This window comes from Astyanax mexicanus, unplaced genomic scaffold (assembly GCF_023375975.1).
Source record: "Astyanax mexicanus isolate ESR-SI-001 unplaced genomic scaffold, AstMex3_surface scaffold_37, whole genome shotgun sequence".
Lineage (NCBI taxonomy): Eukaryota > Metazoa > Chordata > Actinopteri > Characiformes > Acestrorhamphidae > Astyanax > Astyanax mexicanus.
The window spans coordinates 1,030,001-1,043,484 of NW_026040047.1; the positions used below are offsets into that span (position 1 = coordinate 1,030,001).

Sequence of the window (13,484 nt, forward strand, 5' to 3'; positions counted from 1 at the left end):
AACATAAAATGGCACACGATCGTAAAGTGGATGAAAATAATATATAGTTTTTATTTTAATTAAATAAAAATCTGAAAAGTGTGATATGTATTCAAAAAGGTATTCAGCCCCCTTTACTCAGAAACCCCTAATAAAACATCCAGTGCAATCAACAGCTTCAGAAGTGAGATAATAAGTTAAGAGTTCAGCTGTGTGTAATTTAGTCTCAGTATAAATACAGCTGATCAGGCCTCAGTGGTTTATTAGAGATCACTAGTGAACAAACAGCATCATGAAGACCAATGAACTCACCAGACAGGTCAGAGATAAAGCTGTGGAGAAGAAATTTAAAGCAGGGTTAGGTTATAAAAACATATCCCAAGCTTTAATCATCCCAAAGAGCTCTGTTAATTAATCCATGATCCAAAAATGAACCTAAAAAGTATTTTACAACTGTTCCTATAAACCACCCAAAACATGACTGTCCACTCAAACTGACAGATCCAGCAAGGAGAGCACTGGTCAGAGAAGCGGCCAAGAGACCCATAGTCACTCTGGAGGAGCTGCAGAAATCACCCACAAAGGTGGATCGGGAGAATCTGTCCACAGGACAAGTATAAGTTGTGCATTACACAAATCTGGACAGGAAAGCTGGTCGGAGTTAATGGGAAGATGGATGGAGATAAATACAGAACAATCCTGAAAGAAAACCTGTTGGAGGCTGTAAAAGACTTGAGACTGTGAAGGAGGTTCACCTTCCAGCAAGACAATGACCCTAAACATACAGCCAGAGCTACAGTGGAATGATTTAGATCAGAGAATATTCATGTGTTAGAATGATCCAGTTAAAGTTCTGACCTAAATCTCGTTAAGCTTCTGTGGCAAGAGGTGAAAATTGCTGTTCACAGACGCTCTCCATCCAACCTGACTGATCTTCAGCAGTTTTATAAAGAAGTCTCTAGATGCACAAAGCCAGTAGAGACAATATGTATCATATTCTTTACACTTTAATGATGTGCTTCTTTGTGTTGGTCAATCACTTACTCACTGTGAGCTAGCTGACCCTAAAAGACATCTTTAATAGTTTGTTGACAGAAATACAACTAAGGTGTGAAAAGGGAATGAAGAATGTAAACTGGGACTGTGGAACCTCTTAAACTGGTTTCTCGCAACAGAAGCCAGTAGGAAATGTTTGTGTGTGTGTGTCCTAGATTAATTTTTCACATGTGAGATTTACAAAGCCTTACTGTATAGATTGCATTTTTCCTATTGGTAGTATAGTAGTAGTATAGTAATTACCAACTGGCCCAGATAACATGCATAAGAATGGCTGGAATATAGAGAATTTGTCAAATGAATTGATCTCAACTCTGCTGCAGTAATTGTGTGTACTGTTTGAATAATTTCGAAGCATTTTGGATCATTGGTGCTCCACAGATGGCAAGTTTAAATATCCAGTTTTTAATTACTTTGGCTGGTGTAATCTCTGCCTTGTTAGTATCACATTACCACACATACTAGTTCCATCTTTTAACTCATTATCAGAAAGTGTCGTTACACACTTAATGGTATAACCATAGAATAGAAGCTCCAGTCAGAGGCTCAGACGTCCATGTACTTAGTGTGTAAAATACCTTGGTGTGTTCAGGAGTCAATAAATAAGCAATGTGTTAAGTAAATGTTTTTTTATGTTAGTTTTAGGCAGACGAACAGAATTGCAGTACAGCTGAATTGTTGGGTAGTTGAGCAGGATGTTAGCTGTGAGCTTCACTCTGAGAGTGTGTGGAAATCTGCAGAAGCGCCGGTGTGGGTGGCCATATTGACTAATTGTTACCAAATCAGATTTTATGCTAGATTTAGTTTGATTAATTAATCCCTTCAATCAGCTGCAGTGGACTGTAGTCCTCAGGTTCCCTAACAGAAAAGACTGATAAATGTATTTTCTGTGTGGTTAACACACCAACTTTCAACAATTAACCCCTTAAAATGCTTCGTCCTGTATACGGGCTACAGGTGTAGGTGATGCACAACCCTGGTTCTCTGTAGTGAAATAGATTATTCACATTCTGAAAAGTTTTCCACAGGACACTCGGAGAAGATGCCTCTTTTCTTTCTGCTCCCTTTAATAATTCCAGATCAGTAACAGGAATCAACCCAAATTCTACAGGTTTGAAAAAAACAGAACTTTAACAAAACTAAAGGTTTGGAGAACATAAAATGTTTGATTTGTGTTAAAAAAAATACTGATTTTAAGCTGAAGTTCAGGAAAGAGACACTTTTATTATTTTATTCATTAGATTTTGACAGTTGCAGATTTACTTACATTTTTTTAAATAATTTCTATTACAATTAGAATTTTTATTAACGTTTATTATAAAAAATGTAAGCTTTTTAAGTAAAGCTTGAAGACTGTGTAATATCAGGCAAAAAATGACAAACATGCTGACCTGTTAGGGCAGGGATGGGCAACTGGCGGCCCGCGGGCCGCACACGGCCCTCGTCATCACTCAGTGTGGCCCGCGAATAGATCAAAAATAATTTCATAATAAAAAAAAAATAAATAAAAAAAAAATGTAATTCTACTTTTGACCGCTAGAGGGCGCCGCTGCCAAACAATAGCGGGCACGGGCGCTCTGTGGTCTAGTTTTCTGCTATTATTGAATGAGCTATTTGCAATCAGTTTTTAAATCTTTTTTGTTCTTTGTTATAAATAAGTTCAAATGCCTTTTGCACTTTTATAAGCAAATGTTTTGTCCTTGTTGCTTATGAAGGACTTGTTATAATGAACTTATTTTACACAGAGGAACTACTGTATTTGCAATCAGTTTTTTAAGCAAACTTTTTGTTCTTTGATATGAAGGACTTCCTTTTTGCACTTTTTTTTAAGCAAACGGTTTGTCTTTTGCCGTATTAAAATGCATTAATATGCAGAAAATAGTTGTTGATAAATGTTGGTGCTGTAAACATACAAATATAAATTCATATAAAATTTGTTCTTATTGAAAATCATTTGTAGCGTTTTTCATATTCAATTATTTGAAGTGCGAGGTCATGTGGCCCTCCAATGGTCATGCTGAAAAAAATGTGGCCCTCTCCATCATGGAAGTTGCCCATCCCTGTGTTAGGGGGTAAATGTTCCTGTCAAACTTAATTATTGTTAATGATTCACTGCATGTTGATGCTCTCTCTCTCTCTCTCTCTTTCACAGATCAGTCAGATGCTGGGGAATGAGATAAAGTTTGCAGTGCGTGAGCCTGTAGGTTTGAGGTGAGGGAGCGATGAAGGGCCTCAGTTCTGTCGTTTATATAATAATGCATGCGATTTCCCAGCAGTCTTGTGTCTGGAAGATAAGGGAATATTCTAGTATTTTATGAATCTGTCTCTGAACTACAAATACAACATTTTTCTCTCACGGGTGACTAGACCTAAATATTAATGCAATTTTGAGCACAGAAAATTTTAGAGGAAAATAAGGCAGGGTTATATATTAGCTCTACTTGTAACTCCAAGTGAAGTTTCTCCCGCTGCTCATGAGAATTGAGAAAGAACTGTAGAGTTTTCACATTCAGCCTCATGCATATTTTAATATGCCTCCAGCAATCATGCAAAATAATATGCAGACTTTCAGTACAGTATTAATGTTAAAAATGAAATATTCTGATTTAATATGTGAATTTTTATATTTAGAATCCAGCATGCATTCTTTTCCAATCACTTTCATGTTTTGTTTCTGCCACAGAATATGGATTCTGTTCTCAGCAGTGGCCTTTACAGTAATGGCCTTAATGGTGAGTACCAGCAGTATAAATAATCTTCATACACAGCGTCCACTCAACAGTGGCAGAGGTTTGTGAATAAAAGGAACAAATAGAAAAAAATAACAAAAACCAATATATATATATATAAATATATATAAATAAATATATATATATATATATATATATATATATATATATATATATATATATATATATATATATATATATATATATATAACACATATGGACAGAATTGTTGGTATCCCTCGTTAAATTAAATAAAAACCCACAGAAAAACTTGAATCTGACAAAAGTAATAATAAATAAAAATTCTATTAAAATGAACAAATAAAAAAAAACATTGATTTTGAACTGTTTTTAACAGAGTTTTTTTTAAAGTAAATTCATTAAACAGGCCTGGACAGAAATGATGGTACCCATAAATAATGTGAATAAAGTCATATGTTAAATCAAGGTGTGTCCACTAATTAGCATCACCGGTGTCTACAGTCTTGTAATCAGTTAGTGGGTCTATATAAAGGGCTACAGGTCGTCACTGGTGACATGGTGTGAAACACACTCAACATGGAGCAGAGGAAGTGAAGGAAAGAGTTTAGAGTGTCTGGAGCAGGTTAAAGGTAAAGGTTATAAGACCAGATCCAAGCAGCTTGATGTTCCTGCGACACTTACACACATTATTATATAGAAGATCCACGGGACTGAAGCTAACCTACCTGGATATAAAAATTGATAACAAATCAAAGAGATAAATAATATAATTGATAACAAAAGAGCCCAGAAAAACTTCTAAAGAGATTAAAGGTGAACTTTTAAGGTACATCAGTGTCTGATCACACCATCCATCACTGTTTGAGCCAAAGTGGGCTTAATGGGAGACGACAAAGGAGGACGCCATTGTTAAAAAAACAAAACATAAAAAATCCAGCTGGGAATGAAAACACATTTCTTCTTAAGATTTAAACATAACTTAAACACAAAATACATTTATCCTTATTGATAATAAACTATGGTAACACTTTCATTAATATACCATTATTTAATTCTTTCACTTTTTTTTTTTTCACTTTTTTACAAACTAAAAAGTTGTATCATATGCCTGGTTAAAAACTTGTATTTACTAGCGATTTATTAATGTTCAAATTCTGATGAGCTAATGATTTGCTAACATTTTTAATATGAAGATCCATGCTGATAAATTAGTGTCGTGTGTGAGCATTTGTTAATATTCAAATTCTAATGAACTATTGCTTTGTTCACATCTACTGATCATTAGATAACAATATATTCATTAAAGTTATTATAAAGTGTTACCTAAACTTTTTTTTTTTTTGACACTGATTTTTATCATTTTTCTCCACTCCTTCACCTGTTCACACCCAAACCCACTACTCTTCTGTTTTGTGGTGATAATGTTTGATGTCTGTGTGTTTTAGGCCTTGGCTTTTCCTAATCAGCTTTATGAAGTTGTATTTGAAAGGGAAGAAACAGCCACCAGTGTCTCGATACGTCTGTACGGAGGAGCCCTGCTGAGTAAGATCTGTTTCTGTTTTTTCTCTCTTTAAATCGTTTCTGTCCGTGTTTGTCTCTTTCCTGCTCTGCTCTGCTGTGTTGAGAGGTGCTGCATGTCTATTTGTTTTATAAGAGATGCTGAAGTAGCAGTAGGAACAATATCTATGCCTTGGCCAAATTGCTCAGTGTGCGTCATATTACAGTCAGACTGCACACAGAACTGCCTGTTTTCACTAATCTGTACACTCATTCATACTGTGTGTGTGTGTGTGTGCGTGTGTGTGTGTGTGTGCGCGTGTGTGTAGTGAGTGGGTGGACTCTGGAATGTGAAAGGAGCAGGAATATTCTCTTGGGAATTAGATGTTCTGTTCAACTCAGTGATTAAATTAGTCACCAGGCTTTGCTTCTCTCTGCAGTTTGGGGCAAATAAAGAGCACAGTTGTGTGTAGGTGGGGGAGGGGAGAGTGGTATATGGTATAAGTCCTAAAAGTAGATTAAGAGAACCCTGTTAAACAAATGAGAAATATTATACCTGCTTATTTATTTGTGAGGGGTGATTTCCTCCCTTTGCAGCAAAAACTGCAGCTAAACGTTACCAGTAAGTGTAGATCATTCCTCTGTGCAGAACAGCTCCAGCTCTGGGATGTTGGTGGGTTTACTCACATTATCTGCTCACTTCAGGTCTTTGGTTTAAGGCCTGGACTTTAACTTGGCCCAAATTCCAAAACATAAGCTTTTTTCTTCTTGAATCTTTCTTTGGTAGAACGACGTGTGTTCTTCAGGTCATTGTCCTGCTGCATGACCCACTTTCTCTTCAGATTCAGTTCATATACAGATGTTCTTACAATTTCCTTTAGAGTTTTCTGATATAGTTCAGAATTCATGGTTCCATCAAAGAAGGTAAGCCATATTGACCAAGATGCAGCAAAACCGGCCCAAACAATGAAATAACCACCACCATGTTTTACAGATGGGATAAGTCTCTTATGCTGGAATGCAGTATTTTTCTTTGCTTTTAAATGAGAGTTTTATTTTCATTTTATCCGCCCAAAAAGCAGTCTTCCAGTAGTCTAATAGCTTGTCCACATGATCTTTAGCAAACTGCAGATAAGCAGCAGTTTTTATTTTTGGAGAGCAGTGGCTTTCTCCTTCCGGCTCTGCCATGCACACCATTGTTGTTCAGTGTTCTCCTGATGGTGGACTCTTGAACATATACATTAAAGAAGACACTTTGCCCAGTTGACAGACTCTGACAGAAGGCACGTCACAGAAAAGCAGGATGTCATTTCAACAAATACATCATCAGCCAGCCACTGTCACCCCTCTTTTATACGTTTCTGGCATGTTTCTATTTTGGTGGTGGAAAACCAAGGAGCTCCACTGACTGATTAAAACCCTGACAACAGTCAATCATCAGAGTACATTCCTATAGGTGCTCCCAGCGCTCATACTCCCACACTCGTTACACACACACACACACACACAGATGCACTGCAAATTCAAACTCATCTTTTACCTCATCAATAAACAGAATAAAGTATAAAATAACATAACTGTTTCCTTAAATGAGCTGCTGGTGTATCTTCACAGTGTGAACGAGCAGCTCAGAATCCTCTACTGAGACGCGCAAAAGCATTGCGCTGTTAAGAGTTTATTTTATGTTACGCCCAAAAAACAATCATGACTAATTAAAATAATTAGTTCATGCCTTTTGCACAATTGGAGCTGCACAAAGCTTATATTTGGTGTACTCACGAAACCAAAGACACTTCAACACGCCCTAAATCCAAAATAATATAATATAATATAATATAATATATATATATATATATATATATATATATATAAACAAATAGTAATAAATCTGTATATACAAAATAAAATAAAATATATACAATTCTAAATAATATATAGTCTAGTGCATGTTAAACATAAACACCTCATGTACCACATGTGATGCGAATGACAATAAAATCTCCTTGAATCCTTACATTTTGCTCAGTCCAATCCAATTTAAATTCTTTTGGAATGTGATGTCATCTTAAAATGGAGGCATGGATGGATATAGATAAACTGAAGGGATTATAAAGAAAGAAGAAAATCTGGCTAAGAAAATCATTATAAAGAGATGGTTTAGCCCTGTCAGCTATTCGGGCCATTTCTGGGATTGGGTGCCATTTGGACCTCAAAACCTTTTGAAAATCAAACACTATTTTTTCATGTTTCATTAAGAAAGGGGTTATGTTAATGTTTTTAAAAATAATTTTGATCAAGCTCAGGAATATAATTGGTTGCATTTATTACCTAGGTCCACCCTTTTACAGACACATGCATATCTGTTTAAAGTAATTTTGGTTTAAATTATGTACCGTTACTTTTTAGCTTCAAATTTTTTTGTATTATTTATTCTTTAGTTTATAAAGATATATTTTATGAATTGTGTGTCTGAATTCTCACCAGCACATGCTTTCACTTTTTTATGCTTAGATAAAAATGGATTCTATAAATATTTTGATTATTTTAAGGATGCATGCTTTGGGCTCTTTTAGGCAAAAGATTACAAATAAAATGTAAATTATCTGTACTATATTTATTAAGTTATAGACAGAAAACCTATATATAACAGGGTGGACAAATGACACATAATAAATTATGTGATTACAAATTTTATATATATATATATATTTTTATGGATTTTTCTTATCACATAAAATTTGACAAAGAGAGAGACTTTTATCCAGCACCTATGCTGGTTAAAAAAAACACAAATGGGGAAACAAAAGTCAAATTGGTTCTGGCATTACATAAGGCACTAAATGACCATTGTGTTGTGTCTTTACATTTCATCACCAAAAAAGCAGCACTTAAACGGTCATTTATAAATCTTTAGAACAATTAATAAATAAGGCTAACAATTAGTAACAACAAGCAATTAAAAAAACATTAGCTAAAAGCAGATTTCAGCCAGTCTGTCTGTCTGTCTGTCTATGTCTCCACCATTTCTCCTTTCAGGATCAGAATCCCGGCGTTCCCTGTAACGCTTCTGTCTCTCTGCAGCACTTAAGGGCAATCTTTAAGAAATTAACACTCAATATTAAGAAAATCTATTATTATTATTTAAACTAAACATAATAACAAAGCATCATAAAACACACATGCACTTCTTAAATACATTATGATGTCCACCATAACAGGGTGGACATTCTGACATTAAGTTAGCTATTATCCAGTGTGTGAGCAAAACCAGGCTAGCAGAATAGTGAAGTTAGGCAAAGTATTGTATGCATTTTAATATGACTATTTTCAAATGCTTAAATCTTACAGCCTTTTCTCATATTTTTCATAACAGGGTGGACATGTTGTGGTTGTTGACCATGCCAGACTGAAGGGATAAAATTAGAAAAAAAAAAAAAAAATAGCATAAGGAGTTAGCCACTTATCTTCCACAGTCCAGGAAATGGTGTCAATATGTAAAACAGCTCTTCATTTAAAGAGACAATAGTTAGACATAACAGAGTGGACAGTAATTTGAGGGACCTGCAAAAAAAAACATGAAAATCTGTAACAAAATAAAAGCCATTTTGAAAAATAAACTATAGTTAAGAGAGGAGTTATGCAAAACTAAAAGAACGAAAGATTTTTATGATTTGACCTCATATTCCCATCACACAAACAGAATGCACAACAGCAGGGACCTGGGAGAACCCATAATGTCTTAAATAAAAACACTGTAAAATGTATTAATGCTTTTTATTAGTCTTAGCATTAATTGTTAGTCTTGTTCATTAATATAATTGCGTAATTTTAAAAAGACACAGCACTACAACACTCTGCATTTTTGTAAAGTAAAATATGGTCACTCCAGTAAACAAAAATGTTTTATAAAAGGTGATTTTCTCTTTCTCTGCAGGTCTTTCTCTGATCATGTGGAATGGTCTGTACACTGCTGAGAAAGTGATTATTCAGTGGACTCTGCTCAGTGAATCCTGCTACTTTGGAATCCAATTTTTAGGTTTGTTGTTTATCTTTTTCAGAATGTTATGGATGGAGGGCTTTATAGTTCTTATTCTGCTGCAGTTTTTGATCAGAAGCAATACTGCCCCCTTCTGGTTGTGAACCCACTGCACAGAACTACACTAATCTGTACCTCTAACAGGATGAGCTAAATGAAATGATACAGATCATTGTTAGTTTAATGAACACTGATTGAAATCTTTGTGTATTTCAGTAACCTCAGTCACGCTGGTGGAGCTCGGCCTACTGTCCAACCACGCCATCCTGCTCCTGCTCAGCCGCGTCCTCTTCCTCTCCATCAGCCTCTCCTACTACTACCACCTCGGACGTCGACCCAAAAAGATCTGAAAGGTGGAGAGCTTTGGCCTGTGATGCTGCTGCGCCTGTAGCAGTTTAGTGAGAAGCTTTACCAACATGCTAATTTAATAAGGAACCTCAGATTTGACTATTGATCAGATCCAGCCCTCGTTTTTTCTCCACTTTGTTTAGTTTTGGGTTTAATACGTTAGTCCCCGTCTGGTTGTGGTGGATGAGTGTGTCTCTGTTCTCGTATCAGTGTGGGAAGGTGAAAGCTGTGCACACTTCCTTTAATGTACACAAAGCATGCCAGTGCATGTTCTCAAACCATTAGGCAGTGCTGTACCCGCATGGCAGCGTAGACCATCTATTGGCTGGTGCATTGCTTAGCAACAGAAGAGAAGGTGGTCCTGCCAAGCTTTTGTCCTGAAGAGAACGATGCCATCCGCCCTGGCTCCCTGCCCTGGGCCACAGGAGGAGCATGGCACACCTGGAATTAGAAGGTTTCACCTCTAAATCTCCTCATTCTTCCAATGTCTGCGATAATGCACAAATATGGCTTTAACATTTACAGTGTCACTGCCTCAAAAAAACAATAAAAAATATATACTTTAATATTTTAAGAGAAATATAAAAATATCATTTTGGACCACTTCTATTAGGAAATTAATTTTGAAACAAAAGAATGTTATGCCAAAGTAGAAATCACCAAATACAAGATTTTTGAGTGACAGCATTGACAGATTTTTTTTATGTGGGAAACTCACACCATTGTAAAGGTAAATATATTTTGGGGATATTTGGGGCAGTTACTATGTAGCTTTGAAATTCTGAGTTTATTGTCCATATTTAGAAATAAAAACTAAAAAAAAAAAAAAAAAAAAAACATTTTATAATGCTAGTGACCTCTCGCTGTTCTTATGACCTAGTAGTTAACACTGAATTATATAGTATATGTGCATATATATATATATACATATATATATTTATATATGTATATATATATTTTGTTGTGCTTTTTAGAGATGTTCATAATTTGAAAACATGAAATATTAAGTTAAAATTGGCTTCCTGCTCATCACCGTTGAGCACCATAACTTCTTAAAAGTAATAAACTAATTAACTAAATGAATAAATAGAGAAAAGTTGGGACAATGTGGAAGAAGCTAATTAAAAATGAATACAGTGTTTCTTGTGTTTCTCTTCAACTTTCATTAGATTGCAGACGGTGTAAACCCAATATTCTTAATGTTTTATCTGGTCAACTTAATTTAATTTTTTAAGATATGTCAGTTCCTGCATTTCAGGCCTGAAACACACACAAAAAAAACAGAGATGGAGTAAATTTAGAGCTAGTAAAAAAAAATATTTCAAAGATTTGGAACAAAAGCAGTGTCCATGACAAGTCTTTTTATCTGTGAGAAGCAAAGACGAGCAGAGGATCTCCAGAAAGTTATTAAAATAACTGGAAGAGATTTGTATATTTCTCCCTCTACAGCCCATAATATCATTCAACCATTGAAGAAATGGAGAGAAGTTTCAGTGTGTGGACACTGTATTATTATACAACCTAAAGCGTGTTTACAGAAAGAATGAGAGAAATGAACCCCTGAAACACTTGATCTTTTGCTTTTCTAAAGGCTGTAAGTAGGAACGTCCAAATTACCGATTAGTCCATTTTTTACTGTCTCAACTTTTTTTGAGTGAAGCAGGGCTGAAAAACAGTAATGGATATTATTAAATAACATAAATTGACCAGATAAAACATGAAATATTTTGGGTTCATACTGCCTGCAATCAAATAAAAAGTTTTTTAGCCACATACTACAATCTGTTTGCAGGTGGTATGAATAAAAACCTGAATGATGATCATTTTCCTCGACCAGTCTTTACTATAATGAAATAGCCAAAGCAGCGTTCGATTCTTGATCATCTGAGGAACGTCTGTTTTGCATGAATTGTTCAGCTCACACAGTTATTCATGGTATTTTAGCTAACACTCTCATCCAGTGACTCTTAAAGTAGAACTCTCCTTAAAGAGTGTAAAATGGACTTTTGTTGTAGTAAAAAATGATAAAAGTTCTTACCTTTGATGAAAAGCACAACTCCCATAGCGTTTTAAGATCCAGAAATTTTGTGCTTTTTGCTCAGCCCTCTACAACAACCGCTTTATAGTGCTAGCTTTAGCTCCGAGCGCTGCCATCACTGTACTGATATATATATAGTGGCTATATATATATATATATATTAGCCACTGTGGAAGATGAGCTGGATAACAGTATATAAAGCGATTTATCAGGGCAAATTATGCCCTTATACGGCTGTTGTAAAAAGTGCTGGGCAAAAAGCACAAAATAACTATCTCAGAAAGCTGCAGAAGAGCGGAGGTGTTAGTACTCTTTATCATGTTTTACTACACCAAAAGTCTATTTTACACCAGTGTTCTTCTTTAAGGCCAATTTATACTTCTGCGTCAAACCTACGCCGAAGCCTATGCTGTAACTCGACGCACACCTCCCTGTAAATGCGACTACGGTTCACGTGACCCACACATTCCCGCATTCGCAGTTTACACTGCAGAGTGATGCAGAGCTGCTGATGAGCGCACGCACAGATGCGTTTTGCTGCATGGCGCACAGTTCGCTGGATACGCGTAATCTACAGCATAGGTTGAACTCAGAAGCGTAAATTGGTGTTTACTGGTGTAGTGCAGCACTGTCACCCAGACTGGGAATTGAACCCTAGTCTCTACCACATGATGTGGTAGCTCACTGGCAGGTGCCACACCAACCTGCGATCACTGCGATACACCTCCATCAGCACAGGATGAAAAACAGAGATAGGAAAGGATGAATATTAAAATAATTGTTTGGAATAGAACCGGATAATATGTTGGCTATGAACTGAAAAGGTTTAATAATTAAAACACACAGGATCGATGGAAGCCGCCGATTGGTCATGAAACTCATGGAAGCCGCAGTTTGAGAACAGAGTTTATTGTATTAGAGATAAAGAGTAAAGAGCACACTGTGTCTCTGTAATGAAGATCTGGGTTAGTGTAGCACAAAGACTTTTAATTTGTAGTAATGGCCGATGTAGCAGTACTTTCCCCTCATATCTATAGTATTGCCTTAAAGTAGTGAGCAGCATGTTGTCCACATGTCTATACACTGCCAGTAGTGTGTGTGTGTGTGTGTGTGTGTGTGTGTGTCAGGTTGTGCAGATGAAATGTGGGTTTTTCATACTTAAATTACTTTTTATTTCAGAAATGTTCAGTCTAACTGTTTTGTTAAGGGATTTTAAAATGTCAGATTAAAATTCTTAAATCAGGTGTTTACTATTTTGTTGTGAAGTATTGTCACTCTGAAGGGACTAACTTATTCCACACTATTGAATTAGACAGCTGTGTGGGTTTACAGCTGTTCTTTAGACTGTACCTTCCATGTATATAGAGAGAATCATGTGAATGTTGGTTCTTTTTAACGTTTGAGTATTTCATGAAGAGCACAGTTGATATGGACCTGCCTTGTTGTTTTTGGAATAAAGAAATGTTTGAACAGTATCTGATATACAGAGTTTTTACATGACCTGAGTCTGTGTTAAAGTGTGTGTTGTTATATCCAGTCCTGTACAACATGCTATTAAAAATGTTTTCTCATTTGTAGTTTTACTACTGTGTTTCTGACATCCTGAAGAGGGCAGCATTGTTCACATTGTAATTTCCCATTCTTGTTTTGTTATTGTCAGATTAGAACGCTGTTGTGACCTACTTGTTTTTGTTGGTTTGTATGGATCTATAAAGCTACAGGTACATCTAAAAAAATAGAATATTATTAAAAATGTACTTTATTTCTGTAAGTCAGTTGAAAATGTGAAACTCATATTATATAGATGTATTAAACACAC

The 13,484-nt window shown here is 35.7% G+C and overlaps 1 protein-coding gene across 1 annotated transcript in view; it reads left to right on the top strand.

Moving 5' to 3' along the window:
• tp53i11b (tumor protein p53 inducible protein 11b) overlaps positions 1-13,236 on the top strand; it is a 68,493-nt gene extending 55,257 nt beyond the window's left edge. Inside the window, exons 3-7 of the mRNA XM_022664360.2 lie at positions 3,188-3,246; positions 3,719-3,767; positions 5,192-5,288; positions 9,178-9,279; positions 9,496-13,236. Of these exons, the coding sequence (XP_022520081.2) occupies positions 3,188-3,246; positions 3,719-3,767; positions 5,192-5,288; positions 9,178-9,279; positions 9,496-9,629 (441 nt within the window). The 3' untranslated portion in view covers positions 9,630-13,236. The remainder of the gene's footprint in view (positions 1-3,187; positions 3,247-3,718; positions 3,768-5,191; positions 5,289-9,177; positions 9,280-9,495) is intronic.
• The last annotated feature ends 248 nt before the right edge of the window (positions 13,237-13,484 follow it).